This window comes from Poecile atricapillus, chromosome 2 (genome assembly GCF_030490865.1).
Source record: "Poecile atricapillus isolate bPoeAtr1 chromosome 2, bPoeAtr1.hap1, whole genome shotgun sequence".
Taxonomy (NCBI): domain Eukaryota; kingdom Metazoa; phylum Chordata; class Aves; order Passeriformes; family Paridae; genus Poecile; species Poecile atricapillus.
Window position 1 is genome coordinate 140,802,436 of NC_081250.1, and position 20,447 is coordinate 140,822,882.

Genomic DNA, 20,447 nt, shown 5'->3' on the forward strand with positions numbered 1-20,447 from the left:
CTGTGAAAAGCAGAAATGGGCAGACAGAGTCCCTACCTCCTCAGCTTTCTGGCAGAGTGGCAAGTTCCTTCTGCCAAGTAGTGCTAGGAAGATTGCAAATTTGCTACAGAAAAAACGTTAATATTATGCTTTCTCTCTATAAGAATTCTCCACCAATTGTAAGTGAAGCAACTGAAGACAGTTGCTGGTGTAAAATATATAGGTTGTTATTCTGACTTTACAATTTGTGCAATTCTGTTGTTTTTACTTACCTAAAGATCACAGGCTTTGTTACTGTTTGTTGTGGAATGCAGCACTTGAATTGGAATTATGGTTTCTATATAACGTTAGGAAACATGGTACAAAATTTGGTAACTGGCCTCTTCCCTGCTGTCCTACTTTTGAAATTGGTGAGTATTGTATAATTCAGAGGGAAGTGGGACCTTCTCTCTCACTACTCTTTTCTAGATGACTGAGTAAAAGGGAAATAAGCACACTATTGAACCTGATCACACTGCTGAACCTTGTAGTAGACTAAAAAACTGAGTTTTCAAAGGTTTATTATATAGAATGATATGCTATCGTTCTCCTTTAAGAAAGGTTGTTGGGAAAATTGCCTATTAAAGTTATGTAGATACTTGAAATGTTCAGAATTGCCCTCAAACCCCACAGGAATTCATGATCATGTATGATTGTATGGAAAGACTATTGAAAAAGACATTTTCAAGAACTGGCAATGGAAACTAAGCACAGTGGGGTGCAGAAATTATTTACTACACACTGTGTCTTTTAGACTAATTATTAACTAGGATGTCATGGTGTTTTTGTTCCTATCAGGTTTTAAAGATTCTATCATTGCGTTATTCTGTTTAATATCTCACTGTTGTTTATTCCCTTTTAGGGAACTTTCTGCAATTCTATTAAGTACAACAAGGAGAAAGCATAAGCAAAATAGTGGGTGTACAGAAGTAACAAAACCTAAATGTTTTATGCAGAAAAGATGCAACAAGTATCTCCTACCTACGAAGAATGAAACAAATTTTCACACTGTGACCTTGCAGTACAATCTTGGATCAAATCACAAGTTTCTTTAACAAAAAAATAATTGAATTATACTATTTGCATTGATTGATGATGTGGAAATAAAACATTGAAAGGAATGTCGTTATTGTTTTCTTTATTCTTTGGATTTTGCTTCACTGAACGGATTTACCAAAACTGATAAAAGCTTTCACTACAAAGCCATCACTATAGGATTAAAGAAGGCTTATAGGCAAAACTTGTTGATGTGAAATGATATGAAATATTACCAAGGGTAATAACTGGGTTTCATGCTCAGCACAAGGTTGTATAAGTAGAGAAGGAAAATACAACCACACAAATCCTGTTTGGGCTGTATGATTAAACTGCTGGGATAACACTGAAAAGGTGCATCTGTGCTATTGTACAGCTGCTTGGATGTGAATCAGGGGTCCTGTGCTTTCATTCTTACTGGTGTTGAGTAGCATTTTACATTGCCAGTAGCTTTTTTGAAGCTTGCAATGCTAGTCATGGCCAGTGTGAGAATGGCACAGCTGAACTGCGTGTTGATGGAAGACAGATACTGCAGGCAATGCAGACTGATCAACAGGAAGTTTATTTGGCAAAGATACTTAAAACATTAATTTTGCCATGACTAGTAGATTCCTATTAAGTCACAAAACAGATTCCATTCCCACTGAAATCAAGGGAGGTTTTTCTGTTGACTTCAGTGACATAAAGATTTGGACCTCTTTTGGATTTATGTTCCAATTTAAGATCATTTTTCTGATGCTTACTAAATGTTCCCCAGTGTCAATACATTAAAATGTGTTGCCAATTCAAATAGTGTTGTCTTGTACTGTAAAAGCTAAAATAAAATATTTGCTTTGGCATCTTTGTAAGTGGAATTTTTGTCATGTGTTTAGAACTTATTTTGCACTGCTAGCTGCACGTAGGAAATGTTCCCTCTTCTTCTAAAAACATTTGTAGTACACGTTTAAGACATTAACTGTAACTTTATGGATAGGGCTTAATGCTCAGTGGATTTTCACTACAGTATGAATCTAACCCTTTTTTATTACCAATTGAACTTCTGCACATCAGATTGGTTTGCCTGTGAAATTATGGTTTTGTATTTAATGAAAATTGTCATTAATAATATGTTGTAAAAGTTTAAAATTGCTAACCATGTGTTTTATTTTCTCTGTGTATCAGGAGAATTTCTTGGGAGCTAATGCAAACACCTTTTACATAATTTCTCACTGACTTAACTTCTTTTATTTGCTGAACATCTCTGCTCAAATCAGTTTATTTCTGGCAGTGTACTTGGTGATTCCTATTAGCACCATGTTGAACTGTTAGTATTCTTTGTGAACTAACTTATACAGTGGATCCTGACAAAAATGATGATAAAAGCTGGGCTTCAGCTTAATTCACTAATCTGTGTTTGTTTTTTACTGTCTTGAGGGATATGATTTTCATCCCTAAATGGTTTGTCATGCATCATATCTATTCTACTAAACCTGATTTGCTTTGTCTTTCCTACTTCCCTCCTTATTCTATAGTGAAGCTGGTGGGGAGTTTGTATTTTTGTACTTCAAACATAAGCTCTCATTTCTTATACCTGTCTAGCATCATTCCTTTATTTCCTTCCCTGCAATATGAGTCCACTGTTTCAGCAACCTTAATTGTACAGTCACACATCTGCTTCTGTGGAATATGGCAACTCTGTCTGAGGTTCTGAAAACCTCTTCCCTTCCCTTTCTTCTCTTCCTGGCATTTTCTCAAACTGGATGTGGCACTTCTGTTTAGGCTTCTCAGTTGGCTTATAGTGCAATTTGTGTCTAATCACTACTTCCCTTCCTTTGATTTTCCCAGTGTTTAGTTAAACCTTAGAGACCATTAATATGCACTTCTGCTAATTCTCATCAGATCTTTTCTGTTGTTTAGTTTGTTTTTGGTTTTTTTTAATGCTTTAGTATTTTTCTGTTTTCCATAGATCTGTAAGACCAAAGCTTCATTCTCATGCCAGTTCTCATAGAGACAGTGAATTTGAATCTGAGGCCTTTGCATTTTACTTCTGCTGTATTGAGTGCCTCCTACTTAGGTGTAATACAGCATATTCAATTGGCCTTCAGTTTTGCTCAGCTCCCAGGAGTGAGATTCACTTCTGGATTTACAAGTCTACAGTGGTGCCTGGTGGTTTTCTATGGGGCTTTTGAGATGTATAGAAACACCTGGTTTTCCCTGTTGACTGTGAAAGGGGCCTTGATAACTGTTTTATATGTCTGCATCTCTAGGTAGCTCTCTCTGCATTGTCTGTGCCTAAGGCTACGTGTCATGCACTGTGTATGGGGACTGAAATTGTATATGTGCATTGGGAATGGAAATGAACTCTTGGTTCAGTTGTGCTATATGGCAGTTAATTTTTTCTTTCTCAAGGATTTTTAGAAGAAAGGTTTCTTTTCATAGGTCTCCCAAAAGTAATTTTGAACATTTTAATGAAAGAACTGAAGTAAATAATGGCCAGACTGTTTTATAACTGAAACTAGAACAGGCACATTTGGTCATTTTGCTTTTTTCTCACTGACTGTGGAAGAAAGCTTTAATTACCAAGCTTGGTGGGAGGAGGAAGGCATATATTTATTGAATTACAATTTTATTGTTGAGTTAATAATATTGATTTAATTTTAATGATTTACAGGGAGCCTGTTTACCTGTAAAACTCCAGCAATTGCAGATATTGTGATACTAGTAGATGGTTCTTGGAGTATTGGCAGATTCAATTTCAGGCTCGTTCGACTGTTCCTGGAAAACCTAGTTTCTGCTTTCAATGTGGGATCTGAGAAAACAAGAGTAGGTAAGGTGCCACACTTTTTTCCTAATATTTCTGTAGCAATGTGAAGATGTTATTATTTCAGGATAGTTAACAGATTGATGTTACTGTTTTTGTGCAAGATTCATCCTCATCTAGCACTAGCACTTCTATCATCAGAGGAAGGCTGCTGGAATGTTTGTAGTATTAATTCCTCACAGTTTACTGTATCCTCAACTTCATTAACCCTAATGCAATGTCAGTGGAAAAATAAAAACAGTGGAAACAGTTTTACTGATTTCAGTCAGCATTAGTCTCAAACACTTGCAGTTTAATTTTTGCAGGCAGAATGTGCCAATGGATGGCTTTTCTTGTGCTTTAAACTGGCTGAAATGTTATATTTCTGATCTTCTACTTTACATTAAATAAAATTGTTCTTTAAAAAAAATCTTGCAACGTTAATAACTCTGAAAACATTTTGTATTTCTTTGCTTTTCATTTAATTAGCACTTGAATAAAAGGCCTTGAAAGTTAATTGAGGAGCTGTCACCCAGAACATGTTCATACTAGTTTTTGTTGTTAACCAATGCAGTTTTTCTAGTATGGTAGTAAACCTACTTGCAGTAAACTAATTGGTAAGGTACTGGTAACCAAGTACATAAAGTATACATGAAAAAAACCCCACTTTATTGTCTGATGGATTACCTTCATTCCTGGTTCTTTAGGTCTTGCACAGTACAGTGGTGATCCCCGAATTGAATGGCACTTGAATGCCTATGGCACAAAGGATGCTGTTTTGGATGCGGTCCGGAATCTACCGTATAAGGGAGGGAATACTTTAACAGGTACTGTGTATGTTTTGGCTTTTCCCTTTTATTAAAAAGCATATTCTGCTGCACAGCCCAAGAAGTGTCAGTGCTTATTATGGAGGGTAAAAAGGATAGGGATTTTGCAGCTTGCCAATGGCTTTATCCAGTGTCAGTTATGTCTTTTCTGAAGTGCCTGTCCATTGACTTCACTGGGAATCGGGACAGGGTCTCATAAAACAAAGTTACCTAACTCTCTGTGATGGAAGTCAGATCTTTTACCTGCTGGGAAGAAAATGTAAAATCCATTTGTAATGTTCATGCACAGGGCTTTGTTCTGGAGAAGGAAAGAATGTTGTTTCAGTATTTGACAACTGGTAATAGTAGCTTTACAAATGACCACCCAGGGCTTTTAGATTTCCATTGACCTTTTAGCAGTTAAAGCACTGCGGCCCCAGAGATACTTAGTGATGGATAAAGGGGGGATGCCTGACAGTCTGGGAAAAATACAGTTTCTGAATACAATTCCAGTGCCATCAAAGCAGCAGTTAGTAATGTTGGAATGATATATCCAAAGACCCAGACATGGCTTTAAGTAAATTGCTGCCTTTATTTTATTTTTTTTTTTTTCTGGCGGGTAAGGAACCGGAGAAACAATGAGCAACATTCTTTATTTTGGTAGAAGGAGTGATTGCAGAGGGACAAAGGACAGAAGACTCTAGTATGATTCTAGGAGTGAGATTACTCGGTGGTAGGAAGTAGTAAATTATCATGATTATTTTTTATGGATGTTAGAAGAAAATGAGTTAGAAACTAACTGTGGGAGACTTAAGAGTTTTCAGATAAGATCTCATTGTGATGTGTAAGTTCATCCTGGAGCTATTGTTCTTCTTTCCTTTTAAATAATTAGCATTTATTAAAATCAGATTCTTCCTAAGCATAAATAAAGCTTTTTCTTAGCTTGTAAATTGGAAAAAATTAAAAACCAAACGAAGGTAAGATTATCTATAGCATGAGGATTTACTAAGCTATCCAGAGCACGTGCTTTCATATAAGCAATGTAGGTAGAAGGAGAGGGAACTTCCTGTTCTAACTTGGTAGAATTTGGTAAAGTAAGAAAAAGATGATGCATTTACAGGAACATCCGTTTAGGTTTTCATAGCCAGTTTAAAGTATATTGATTGATTAAAAGGTAGATAAAAATAAATTTTAGCTTCTCTGTAGTTTAGGCTGCTTGTTGGAATTTAATTTTTCAGTAAATAAATTCTTCTTTTCTTTTATACTTATTTTTTATCAGAACTTTTAAATTGAGTAGAAAAGCAAACACTGTGATATTGGCAAAACTAATGGACATTTTCATCTGTAAAAGTCTTTTAAAATGTTTTCTTTTTTAGGTCTTGCCTTAACTTATATTTTGGAAAACAGCTTTAAGCCTGAGGCAGGTGCAAGACCTGGAGTATCTAAAATTGGGATACTGATCACTGATGGGAAGTCCCAAGATGATGTTATCCCTCCTGCTAAAAACCTGCGGGATGCTGGCATTGAGCTGTTTGCTATTGGTGTGTATTCTGCCATACCCATGTGCATGTCCCATTGTACTCTGCTGTATTTGAATCTGTTGCTGGCTGTACTAAGGAAGTGCTCTTTTCTGTCTGTATCCAATAAGTATCATCATTAATTTGTGTCTTTTATAAGCATTGCTTACAGCATTGCCGTTATAACTGGAATTTAGCAGTATACATGGATGCTGCATTTTCATGAGACAGCTGAAAGATACCACTTTCACTGGCAGAAATTAACATCTTGAATTGACATCTTAAAAACAGAGCAATTTGTAGTTGCTCAGTAAAATAAATATCATTTTATATTAGTAATTTTTTATCAATCCCTGTGTATACAAGATTTTTTCTTTTTCATTGCAAATATTTTCTTTATTTTCTTTTCCAATAAAAGGTGTAAAGAATGCAGATATAAATGAACTCAAAGAGATTGCCTCTGAGCCTGACAGCACACATGTCTACAACGTGGCTGACTTTAACTTCATGCATACCATAGTTGAAGGTCTTACAAGAACAGTGTGCTCACGAGTAGAGGAGCAGGAAAAGGAAATCAAAGGTGAACAGAAACAAAATTTAATGTAACTTATGGGGAACTTAGAGCTACAAATCAAATACCTGCAGTTCTAGACTGGCTTCTGGCACTAGACTCACGCTATATATTCTTTTGCTTGCAAGAAAGTATTGTCAGAGAAGTTATCTTCCCAGCTATGTTTTATTCTTGCTCAGATATCTGATCTTTTGCTCCCTGTTTTTAGTAGAGGTAAGTATTATGGTATTTGGTAGTACAAAAAAAAAAGTTAATTTATTCTGCTATAACTATTTCCAAGTGGTGGCTAAGGAAATCTTTTTGTAATAGAGTTTTGGGGATGAATTAGTTTAACAGATGCACGTGGAATTGTTACATTCATGCTGTGCTTTCCATCTCCTAACTTAATGTTTTGATTGTCTCATAAGTATTCAAGAGTTTCAACTATTTAGATTGTTTAATCCCTCCTTTGATGGATTTTTTTCTCTTTCTTATTTAATACACACAAAATATATTTTGGTTCACAGGAAAAGATGGCAGCAAAGAAAATGGTTCTTATATAAAAAAGCCTCTTCTGATTACAATTATCTTGGCTTTTCTGAAGAAAGGAAATGGCTATGAAAAAATGTTACAATTTGCCAGAAATGCAGTTCTACCTGGGGCCTTTCTTTCTGAAAAGTTTCAGTGGATTTTGTTTTTATTTACTGGTTTATGATTCCTTAATATCACAGAAATGCTAAGTTATTCTCTCCCTCTCTCATAATATATATGGATATATGGAAAATTATATAAATGTGTGTGTGTTTGTATGCATATATACACATACACACACTATATATATAATTACATTGACTATAATATATATTCAATATAATATATAGATATATGTAATATATATCAATAAGGAAGGCTCTCTTGAGCAGAATAAAATGGAAAAACCATGGATAGATGAGACATCTTTGTGGAAAAGATTGATTGCCAGAGAAGATGACCATTCACTGTGTCTCTTCAGCAGGCTGACAGGCAGTATCAGTTTCCAGCCTGCTGAGGAGCACAGGAGATCACAGCTGTATATGTACTTGTATGTTTGTCATGACTGGGATGAAAGCAACCTGAAAAAAAACCCAGCAGAAATGTCTGGAAGTAGCGATGGGAAGAAGGTCAGGAAGGCTTAGTGTTGTATTTTTGTCTTCATAGAAAGGTTTATGAAAAACCAGGAAGATTTAGTCCCAGAGAAACGCCATGTGCTGTACTCATTATTACTTCTTTGGTTCCATTGAAAATAACATAAATAGGTGTGCAGTAGCCAATTATTTGATTTTCTGATAAGGAATAATATTTAGAGCTTCAGCAAATACAACAAGCCAAGCAATTATTATGCAGAAGGGAATAAAAATTTGTGCTGTCTCCAACCTAGGAACAATTGCTTCTCTTGGGACTCCTTCAGATTTGGTCACGTCGGAGGTAACAGCAAGAGGCTTCCGCGTTAGCTGGACCCACGCGCCAGGCAAAGTGGAAAAATACAGGGTTGTGTACTACCCCACTCGAGGAGGACAGCCAGAAGAGGTAATAGGAGGAAAAGCTGCCCAGAAGTTTTTAATGCAGCAGGGGCAACTAACCAGACAGGAAATCCATGGTCCTCTTCTGAATGCACCCTGAAATTCCCTATGAGGGCTCCAGAAAGGAGGCTGGTCACACTGGATGGTGACAAAGGTTAGGTAGTAGCCAGGCTACATGTCTATCATACAATTTAAAGTCAGTTAAGTGCTATAATAATAATAATCACTTTCAGGGGGTGGGGTGAAGTGCCTGCATTTTTTCCTTACTCATATGGTTACTTGGCACAATTCTGCTGACACCCCCTGCACCACTCTGTTTATGAGAACAAAAGAGGTAGGAGGTGATGGTAAGCTGCATTTTCAGTTCTAAGAAAAAAATATTCATAAAAGGAAGATTGGACATTTTGAGACATCTACAATTGGTCATTGAAAATTTGGAGAGAATTGTTTATTTGGATGGGACTTCAACATTTTGGAGATGGAAAAATTGCTTGGAACAAGCTTTTGACTCCAGCTGACAACTTATCAAATTGAATGGAAATGTAGAAGAGCAAAAGGATTTAACTAAGGTTATATTTTGTTTCCTTTTGCACTAGAAACTAGTTTAGGATGGATATGTATTGATGGGATTTTGAAGTACTCTGTGTGTGTGTGTGTATATATATGTAGTACTAAAGGAATATTTATGGTGATATTATATCAAAAAGTGCCACTTACACACCCTAAAACTGTATCCCATACACTTTATTCAGCTAAGCTCTTCCTTTGTTCTGAATGGCTATTTATATCAGATAAACATTTTGACTATATATATGGTTGCTGTTCTTTTCAGGCAGTTTACTGTACATAAATACAGCATGAACTGAATATTAGTACAGTGTAAAAATTGCCTGAAAGAGGGGTTGATTGATTTGATAGTAATACAGTTTGTTTGCTTTATGCGTATTTAGTTAAAATTTCTTGTAAACAGGTTGTGGTAGATGGAAGTGTATCCACAGCAGTTCTGAAAAACCTGATGTCTTTAACTGAGTACCAGATAGCTGTGTTTGCCATCTACTCCAACGCTGCGAGTGAGGGCCTCCGTGGAACGGAAACCACACGTGAGTATCCTTAGCATGATTGTTGCAGATTTGACTGTCTGCATTTAATCAGACTGTGTAGGCATTAGTCTTTGTGAAAAATAAACACAAAAGGGAGTGTTTTTCAATCTACCTTCTTTTAGTGCATTTGCCTTAAATTAAATTTTGTTTTAATTAATTCTGGGTTAAGCTCTTAAGGTCAAACGCTCTGTGGATATTTAAACACTGAGAAAGGTTTTATCTCCAGGCTGAACTTTGAAGTCTGTTGTATTGAACCCTAAATTAGAACATTCCTATGTTTTGGGTGTGGAGCCAAGTTTTGCAAACTCGATTTGTAGCTGGAGATGAGCTGATGAGTGGAGATTTAGGTAGGACCTGCAATACCTGCATGTGATTCCTGCCAGTGACAAAGATTGCAATGTAACTCTGGAAGTTTCTTTCTCAATGATTTAATTATTTTCTGTCTGTAAAATGATGTCTTGATATACTGTAAGATTTGATACATTTACTGTTTTAGGTATTTGTATACGAAGTGCAGGGATTTTTTAGTAAATATGATAAATATTAGAAATGGAAATAAAGAGTAACTTTATAGTTCAGACTAGGAGACACGAAGTCCATATGTGATATATTAATAGCTGATACCTGCTGAAAGAACAGAGCAGCAGGGCTCAAGAAATTTGTAGGATTTCTACAATGCTTTACCAGCTTCCTGACCCAGGTGATCAAGGAGCCAGCAAGAGAAGGCTCATACATAGAAACAAGGAAGAACTGATGGTGGAGGAGGTCATCACATCCTACAAGCTCAGGAAAGGTCCCTACTGACCAGTTGGTGACCAGCTGACTGGAAGCTCGCATGGATAATCAAGAAGCTTGTAACAGAACCCAGACATCAAAAATAATTGTATAAGACGTGCACACGAAGAGGCAAATGACCCAGGAGAAGTGTAAAGCTGCTGTCTCATCTTGCAGGGGTAAGTTTAGAAAAGCCAAGGCCAACCTGGAGCTGAGACTGGCAAGTGATGTGAAGAGGAAAACAAGTTTAACCTCATGCGTTTCAAAAAAGGGAAGTGCAAAGTCCTGATGCTTGTGAGTGACAAACCCATGTGTCACTACACAGGTGACCAGCTGGAGGGCAGCTCTGCAGAGAAGGAAATGGGGGTCATGGTAAACAACAACCTGACTGAACCAGCAGAGCATCCTTGTCACAAAGAAAGCCAAGAGCCTTCTGGATTGCATTAGAAAATGATTGCCAGCAGATTTAGGGAGCTGATGGTTCTTGCCCTCTGCTCAGCACTGATGAGGCCACACCTGGATGCCTGGTCTTGTGCTGGGTTCCCTCAACACAAGAGAGATGTGGACTTACTGTAGGGACTTCAGTGAAGGGCTGTAAAGATGATTAAGGGCTTGGCACATCTTTCATAAGAGTCTGAGACAGATGAACTGTTCAGCCTGAAGAAGGCTCAGGTGATCTTGTTAATGTATAAAAATCCCTAATATGAGGATATGAAGAGGAGTGAGCCAGACTTTGTTCAGTTGTGCTTATTAACAGGACAAGAGCCAATGGGCACAAATTAAAAGCCCGTGAAATTAAATTTGAACAGAAGAGGTGGTTTTATTGTAATGGTGGTCAAACACTGGAATAAATTGTTCAGAGAGGTTGTGAAGTCTGCATCTCTGGAGATATTTCAAGCCAAACTGGATAAGGTTCTGAGCAGCCTGCTTTATCTGAACCTGACTGAACAGGGAAGTTAATTTGACCAGATGACCTCAAGAAGTGCCTTTCATCCTCAGACGTTCTTTGATTCTGTGTCAGTGCTAATCTTCTCAATCTGAAAACAAAATAGGATAATATAAAATTATTTTAGGCTTTTCTTTTAGTCTCAGTCCCCCCAGAATGTCATCTCCAGCCACGTTATACCCATGAGACAGTGTTAGGACCTGTTTAATTTATTGAGGCTGAGGGAACAGTCACATACTGAGCCAACAGGATTATTTTGTATTGCACCTGGTACTCCTTTGAAGTCACCCAGTCAAGTTCTGACGGAGCCCAGCCCTGCTGGCTTTCAGAGATTTGATCAGATCACACCCCAAGGTCATGCAGCATCAAGCATTTTATATAGCTGTCTTTGATAGTATGTTGGAAGTAATAGTCTGACATATGCAAGTGTTCATCACTCCATATGCTAAAAATACCTACAATTTTGAAGTATTTTTTTTTACTATTCTTATGGAGAATTATGGAAAATTGTAGTTTACATTCCTGCCTGTGCGTGAGATACTGACAGATTAAAATAGTCAACAGTTGCATTTGTTTATATAGAACATTAAATATAGTTTACAGTTATGTGAAATCTAAACAGATATATACATAATGTACAGATAAGTAGATAGTTTTGTAATTTCATAGTCACTTCTAAATTGAAATAAATATGAAATTCATTCACATATTAATTTGCTAAAAATATGATTTACCTGGTTTAGTTTATTCCAGTTTTTTTTTAGTTTGTTTTAATTTATCCCTATGTTACCTGAATATTAGGATAGTCTGGTAACTGTCCAAGATGCAAACCAGCATAATCTACTAAATGTTTATATTGAGATTCTGAGCTCTTTGGCTGAAAGTTCCAGTAGAAAACACCATGTTTTATCTCCAGTCACCTCTTTGTGAGTTTTTTTATATATTGTCAGAGTATCTACTGGTTCCTGTTGAGAGTTAAAATGCAAGTCATAAGTTACAGTTAGAAGGCACTTTTCCTATAGATTTTTTAGAATCAAAATAAGGGGAAGAACAGGTGATGGATACTCTCACTGTGACCCTGGGGCAGTTTGAATAGGAATGAGACAATGTGGTGCAAAGTGGCTTCAGGATATCTCAGCATGTAATTTCTTGCTGTAGGTGTCAGAAGTGTGAGTGGAGCTCTGAGCAAGGAGACTGAAGTATATTTGAAAATGTTCACAGGTAGTTTCTCCCTGTAATTAGGGAAATTGTGAGAATTCATGGGAATATAAATCAATAGAACAAGGGTTTAAATAAGATAGGGGTAGGTTGTAAAAGGTTGGAGGGGTAGGTGGGGTAACCTGGAAGTGGAAATCTCAAGAGAAGTCTGGGCTGAAGTTTTGCCACCACTTACAGACATGAATGACAGTGAGTGAACAGTCTCAATGAGCAAGAAAGGATGAGGCTGGCATGGTTCTGTTAGAGCTCTGTTAGAGTTTGTTGAACATAATGTAAGAGATAGACTTGGAGATACCAGCTTGACAGGGTGAGGCTTTTGGTTGGACAAGGACTCCAGAGAAGCTCTGTAAGTGAAATTAGAATTTGTTCCTGAATATTTGTATGCAGGTTAGATTTTTCAGAATTTCAGATAGGAAAGGTTTTGTATCAGTTAGCAATTGCCTTCTGTTTTTCAGACCATTCCAGTAATTTTGGGGACTATTCTCAGTGTATAAATTCCAAAGGAGAAGTCAAAGTTCCTTCATAACTCTCCATATTCATGCCTGAATATTTTGGTGGGATTCATCAGTGATGTACCAGCAGTACAGGAGAGGCCATGGGATGTTATCCTCTGGGAGGAATAAAGTGAGGACAACCAGGAAAAGAGTTACAGAAATGCAAAGAAACATTTGGAAACCCTGACTGGTGCTATGTTCTGGTATCAGTGCCTTAAATTCACAAGTAAATCTCCTAATATTGTTTGAATTTCACTCACCCTGCTCTCTCTTGCCAGGTTAGCATTTGTTCTGATTTGCAATGGATGGCTTTACCCATATTTGCATAATCCCACTGACACAAACCTTGGTGCCAGTTTGGGCAGTCCAGGCCTTAAACAGGCAACAGTTTACAGCTAAAATATTTTGATGTGTGAAGTGTGCTCATCCAGGGTTTTTCCAGGGTGTTGTATCTCATGCCTATCATGTCCACACTCCGGCTTGGGAAAGAAGCACCCCTTAAAACTTGGTTCCTAATAGCAACTTAAAACTTGGTTCCTAATAGCAACTGTGCTGAAATGCTTTCATCTGCCATGGCATTGGAATTGGTTTGGGTTAGCATTTCCTTGTTTCTCTGAGTTCTTTTACGCACCAATTAGACCTTATTTGCAGGATACAGACAGCACTTCCATGCCTGGAGAAAGCTGTATTCCTTTGTGTTTGCTGGGGTAAAGCAAGCTGTTTGGATAGCAGCTGGCTGTTGGAGTGGGAGAGCTGAGGTGTGTCTGTCTCCCATTGCACTGCAGTTGCCCTGCCGATGCCGTCGGATCTGCAGCTGTACGATGTGTCCCAGAGCAGCATGAGGGTCAGCTGGAGTGGAGTCGTGGGTGCCACAGGGTACATGATCCTCTATGCTCCCCTCACAGAAGGACTGGCAGCAGATGAGAAGGAGGTGATGTATTGTGCTTTCATTGAATAGCAGTTAATAAATACCCAGTCTTTTAAAAAACAAAATAGTACATGTCCTTTAACCTCCAAAGTGATCAGCAAATACTTTGGATTTTTACAATGACTTGATTAAGTACTGTATGTGGCACAGGCTATGAATAAAGTGCAAGTGCCAGGGGATTATTGCTGTGTCATTGTCATAAAAATGCAACAAATTTAACTAAATTTAAGTGACTCTTCTGAAATTTTGTATAAAGTGATATAGTATCATCATGTAGAACTAACATTCAGAGAAAAAATAAACTAAAGGTAAGATATTTCCTAAGTGTGTTATCAGAAGAAGATGAAGTTTAGCCTTTGTTCTCATCAGGGATTTTAAATGTAAGTAAAATTTGTAGGTCTGAAAGAAAGCTGACATTGGTTTTCTTTTAGTTCTGTTCAACCTTTATCTTTAAATTTAAAAACAACATCTTTCATCAAAAGTGATTTTAGAAGACATTCTTTCCAAGGAAAAGAAGGGGGGAAAAGGTAAAGTCTAGTCTCCTGTCACTAACATAGTAAAACCAATGGAACCTCTGGTCTAGAATGTAAAAATTTCTACACTCCAGTTTATATGTGTATAGTTAAGGTTATGTACAATATCTCTGTTCAAGCAGGAACACTATGAAGCATGCAGGGGCATGTGAACTTGAGAAGGGGGCATGAAGCTGCTGAAAGCCAGCACAGACTTGTGCTCACTGCTAAAGCAGTGGCTGTAAGCACGTAATTCTTTTAAAAGTGGGGCCTTCATGAGAACTGGCTGCTACAGGAGGACTGAGCTTTACCCCAAAGAAATAAATACAGTCCATATTAGTGTGGGTCTCCACAAAAAGGTGGAAGAGGAAAATGATAGAAATAGCAACAAATCTGAGCCTCAGTGTGCACAGAAATCAACTCCTCCAATGAGTTCATGTGATTTTCAGATCTGTGACTGGAGATGAACCTAAGTGTAGATGGGAGTGGGAATAAAAAAATGTAGACAGGAAAAGCCCTTAGTAGCTGCTCATTCTGGAGAGGCATATTTTGTCATTGCTAATGTGATTAGTCACTTTTAAAGTCCTTTTACCTGTGTGTTAGCTTTTGGCTTTTTTAATCTTTTAATTATTCTGCAAAATCCCAAAATCTTGGGCAAAGCACTGTGGGAACAGTGTCAGACAAATGGACAGCAGAACATTTGATCATATATATAATTTCAAATGTTTAACTGGTATTGTTCCTCATTATAACCTAATTCAGAAATAATGTATCTTTTTTGATTCATGGTGTTTTTAGATAAAAATTGGGGAGACCTCGACAGATCTTGAACTGGATGGACTCTTGCCAAATACAGAATATACAGTCACAGTTTATGCCATGTTTGGAGAAGAAGCTAGTGATCCCCTTACAGGACAAGAAACTACATGTAGGTAGCTCAAATCTACATTCACTTCAGTGTTAATAAAACTTCAGAATGGTCTTTGCACGTATTAGAGCAAGCATCTGATTATCTGATTTGAACAATTGGGCAAGCTCTTGACATAGGTTTCTCAATGTGGATACTCAATTTACAGAGACTGAGGATTTCTACAAAACAGCTTGTTTTTTCAACAGGTTTATGAACTTGTCTCTCTCAGTGGCAGTGGTACTATGGCTGCCCCTATGGATCTTGGTGAATTCCTGACAGTTTTCTGAACTTGCTGAAGGTGAATGAAGGTCACCATGTAGACCTTTGAGGTGAAAACAGAAACATGCTCTGTTTGGGCTCCTCAAACTAGAAAATTAGGTGTGTGTGTGAGCCTGCTCAGATGGAGAAAGTCATTCCTCTGGCTCAGTAGTAGTACAGGCAGAAAAGAGGCAAAGAGAAGATTTCTGTCCAACCCCTGCTGCCTAACATCTGGTAAATGGAGGGTTGGAAAGTGCCTGTGCAGTCATGATAGATGGTGTGTTTTTAATAAGCAGCAAGAGTTTTGCCAGCTAAATTCCGTCCTCTACAAACAGTACACAGACTGTATGTCAGCTCTCTAAATAGCTCCAGCATTTGGGAGACAAAGGAATTGAAAATAAGCAATTGTGCTTCTGGGACATTTCTGGGACTGCATTCAGTGACATCTCTATTGCTCCCAGCAGGGGAGTGAGTGAATCCTCTTATTTTGTGCTCCTGGCATGAGTAACCCAGTCAGAGTGAAAGTGACTTACATTTAATAAGTGAGAGAAGTTCAGGCATGCGAATGCTGGAAAAAGAAACCCTGGAGCAATTCCTTGTAAGGCTAGCAAGCAATAGTGGAAGAAGCTCTAAGCATTGGTATTTGCTAGGTCTTCCCTAGGACGAAAGTTGTGGACAGACAAGTTTCAATAGCAAACTACTGCAACCTGGGAGTGTTTGTCGACTTGAAATGCATGTAGAAGATTCCCAGCAAAGAGAATCAAATCTTTATTCTTCCCTTCCTTTCTCTGTCTCTTTATGCCTTACTTCTCATCTTGCACAGCCCCCCCTGCCCACATCACCCATCCTGGCATTATACTGGGTGTATCTACCAAGTATCAGATTTTCATTTCTACTTCATTTCTCCTAAACAGTAGTTTATGTAGGTTTTGACTGTGCCAGCTTCAATTCACTTCATACCATATGACCTTGGAGAATGCAGAGCTCTAAACCTGGCTAACACATTGGTTGGAAGATCACATACAAATTCCAGATACATCAGCACAAGCTGAGCTTTCATGACCACTGTCAGATCACAGAAGCTTGTAACATGTGTTAGGCAGCCCGTCATCACTACTGCTGCTGCTAGACCAGGACAAAAAAGAAAACCTCATTTCTCTGCAACCTTCATTTCTTTTTAGGATGACACAATGCAGCCATCTCTGGTCTGTAAGACTGAAAGAGGATGGATTCTGTCATATGCAGCTATTCAAATAAGCCCTCTGCTAACAGGCTTTGATGAATCAGGCAGTGAGGCAATCTGGGAGGGAGAAAGCTCCTGAAGATCATGCCTGTCCCACATTGTTGGTGTTTATCAATAATGTCTTACATGTCCAGTATCTGATTTAAGCTGCTTTTTTTTTTTCTTCTTTTTTTTAAATTTATTTTTTCTTTCTTTCTTTCTTTTTTTTTTTTTTTTTTTCTTTCAGTGTGATTATTTTTGGCTTACAATTAATGAATAGGCTATCTGGTATTTTCTTCCTGGGGCACATATCTGCTTGAAGAGTGATCTGCCAAATTTGCTGTAGTATTAGGTGTAGTATCTGACAATCTGTATTTAGTAAATAATATTCTACTCATTGTATCATCTTGGTTACTGTAGAAAAACCTTCCCTATGCCAAACAGAGACATGCTCAGCAAGCTCATTCTAGGGTGTAGTTTCATTTTGAGGCTGGGATTCATCCAAGACTCACTGTAAATCTCACGTAAGTCTGACACCAGGATCGCCTGTCTGGTTGAGAGCAATGTTGTCAGGAGGTTTGTTCCAAGAGGAAAGAGCTGAGACTGACACATTTTGTTGTATGACCTGGATGGTGGAATGAAGTGCATTTCACAACTGACAGAAGGTAGAAAGGAAAGCCAGCACGTGATACTCCCTTCACTAGACTCAGAGGAATATGTTGGATGCCAGAATGTGTGGCAAACCCATCTACTACAGTTCCAGTATGTTCCCGTCTTCTCTTTTCTCAGAGCCAAGCTGGCTTCACTGTTCCTAAGCTGGTTGCAGATTCTGGATTGATAAATGGCCTGGCTAAAGATCTCCCATCATGTATGAGGCCTTTAAAATCTTTGCTTTTTGCCAGGTGTGAGGGAAGCAGCTTCTGAAGTGCTGATATTTATCTGTCCACCTGGACTGGTGAAGAGTGTGTGTGTGAAGGCACAATGGATAGAGAAAGGTTTTATAATTCAGAGGAAAGTAGCAGATGTTGGACTAACACAGAACCTACTGCTGAGAGTAACAGACAGCACAAATTGCTTTCTGTGGTGTGACAGAGAAGTGAATGTAATCCGAGACTGTCTCTTGCATGACCTCATTTTCCTTCAGCTCCTGACTGTCAAGGAATATATAGTGTAAAAGTACGGCTTTAACTGGGATTGTTGTTGGGAAACAGCTAAGCTTTCCTAACAGAAAGGGTAGGCAGGGGTAAAAAGTACCACCTTTGCAGATCTTCTCAGCTAGTTATGCTTTTTGGACAAACTTAGGGTTTGTCAAGGTCTTTCAGGATTCAGAAAAGTTTTTTCCCAAATTCTACTGCCATGAAGTATTTTTGCTGGGATACACATGGAAACCAAATGTGTATAGGATAAAGATCTAGCTGGCTTAAATTAATTCACAAATATGATCCCAAATCTATTGCAAGTGTTCTGTAGGCTATATTGTGCTATGATATCTGCAGTGAAAAACATCATAACTTAACTTCTTTTCCAGTATCAGTTGAGGTGCTTTTAGCAAATCTGGAAATTCCATTTCAGTAAAGAGCCAAGCCCTTTTACCTGCCTTAAGTACTTTTGTAACTCCATTGATGTAGGCCTTCAAATAGAAATACTGGTGATACAAATTTTTAAATGGAAAACATACTATGTATTATTAAGACATGAAAGATTTCACAGCTAAAACCTGGGATCGTTTTCATGGTTTTATCTCTTTTCTTTTCAAGTGCCTCTAAGTCCACCAGCAAACTTGAAATTTTCTGATGTTGGACATAATAGTGCTAAGCTATCGTGGGATCCTGCTTCCAAAAATGTAAATGGCTATCGCATCATGCACGTAAAAACAGACGGAACAGAAACCAATGAGGTAAATTATTAGCACCACTTTTCCCTTAACCAATCTCAAACCTCCCCAAGCTTCTGTAGTTATTAGGGGAAAGTTTGTAAACAAAAGCTACCGTACAAGCTCTAACAAAAGATTTGCAAGAGAATTCTGAGACTTGGTGTAAATAAGAGTTTGCTTAATATTGGATGTATGTATGTCTTGGGGAGAGTACTCTGAGCAGTCTGGGGCACATAAACTGAGGGAGACAACTCAAGGGAACAGTGGTTTGCTAGGAGCAGAATCTTGACTAAATGTAGCATGGAAATACTTATTCTTGATTCAATTCAGACAATAAGACTTCTGATGTATCATGTATCATGGACTCAAGCTCATTCAAAAAGACCATCTGAAGGCTTTGCCACATTTTCTCAACATTTATTGCTTTAATTATGTATTGAGAACTCTTTAAAAACAGGATTTGGCTTGAACAGAGTGCTAAGGAACCAAGATATTCTAACTTAGACTCTTATATTTAATAATTTGCAATATTTAGTTCTGCCTTGTTACCAAGGGTGCTTTATAATACCTTTTAGTAGCGTGAATTCTGTGATAGAATGCAAAATGGGATGGAATGATTCATACTGAAATATTAATAAAGAAATTTTTAAAAATACAGATTTTAAAAAATAATTGCAGCAAGTGGGTTTGATTATTAAAACAGTCCAGATCCCTTAGGAAATAAGTTGTCATGGATAACTTGACTCTCCAGAAAAAGAAGTCTTTAAGGTAGTTATCTGTAATTATGTTTCTTCTGGGACATATCTGGCTGTTCATCTGTATAAAGTGGAATATTTGTATTGAACCTGAAGAAACTGCTCCCAGCTTTAGAAGGAAGAATACATGTGAAATGTCTTGTTTCTCTTCTTTCTGCTAGATCCCTTAAAATTTAAATTAGAAATCATTTGACTTCTTCCTGTTGATTCTCTTAATAAAGACAATGTGCCTGACTGGTGTTTGAACATCTCAGGCTCAGCCTAGTAAACATTGTAATGTGAGTGAATGTTCAGTTCACTTTTCCTCTGTCTGTTCAAAGAACAGGTGGCATGTTTTTGTTTGCTCTGCACTGGTGGCATTTTCCCTGCAGTGCTGAGCTAATGTGGCACTGAATAGTTGGACTGATAAATTGTTTATACAGCTTTGAGTTTTATGTGCCTGGCAAAGTCACCTAACTGCTGCCTGGAGAGAGACCAGATGAATCCCTCATCTGTCTCTTGACAAATGTTAAACTTAAAGGTTTTATGTAGTGATTGTCCATGATAAGGGGTTGGATTAAATAGCCTGAAAAGCTCCTTCCTCTTCTGGATTCCTGAACATGCAGTACTGATGTTAGCTGGAGAGCTGGGCCTACCAAGGTTGAATTCTTCTTTTCCATGGTTTGCCCTAAGTTCAAAATTCTCATGTTTTGTAATTTGTCTATTGTAACTGGTTGTTTCAGCTTTGATGGACCTGAGTTTATACTTATTCATAGTTTCACTGAATTTCTTTACTAATTGCATGACATTCTCCTTCTGTATCATTATTACCCAGAAGAATTTCATGCACTGATAATGTATTGTATGGTCAATATCTACTGCAAATTATGCTTCCTCTAGGTGGAAGTTGGTCGTGTTTCAACCCATACTCTGAAAAGTTTGGCACCCCTTACAGAGTATACTGTTGCTATTTTCTCCCTGTATGATGAGGGACAATCTGAACCACTTACTGGCAGCTTTACCACAAGTAAGTGTTGCTGAACTTCTGAAGGCTTTCCAAGAAGAAATGTTATACTCTCTTACGTTACTGGAAAGTAAGATTAGTTACAGCAAAGGTCTCTGGCTGTGAATTCAGATATATAGAATGCTTTCTGTTATTTTCATTGGTGTTTTTGGCTTCTTTGATCCCTTACTATGGGGCCAATTGCCTCTTT

The 20,447-nt window shown here is 37.8% G+C and overlaps 1 protein-coding gene across 1 annotated transcript in view; it reads left to right on the plus strand.

The window, feature by feature from the left end:
* Nucleotides 1–20,447, plus strand: part of COL14A1 (collagen type XIV alpha 1 chain) — a 118,794-nt gene that overhangs the window by 30,421 nt on the left and 67,926 nt on the right. The window contains exons 6-15 of the mRNA XM_058830316.1: nt 3,704–3,859; nt 4,540–4,659; nt 6,015–6,179; nt 6,574–6,735; nt 8,123–8,271; nt 9,235–9,364; nt 13,582–13,727; nt 15,035–15,164; nt 18,384–18,523; nt 20,134–20,260. Coding sequence (XP_058686299.1) covers nt 3,704–3,859; nt 4,540–4,659; nt 6,015–6,179; nt 6,574–6,735; nt 8,123–8,271; nt 9,235–9,364; nt 13,582–13,727; nt 15,035–15,164; nt 18,384–18,523; nt 20,134–20,260 — 1,425 coding nt within the window. The remainder of the gene's footprint in view (nt 1–3,703; nt 3,860–4,539; nt 4,660–6,014; nt 6,180–6,573; nt 6,736–8,122; nt 8,272–9,234; nt 9,365–13,581; nt 13,728–15,034; nt 15,165–18,383; nt 18,524–20,133; nt 20,261–20,447) is intronic.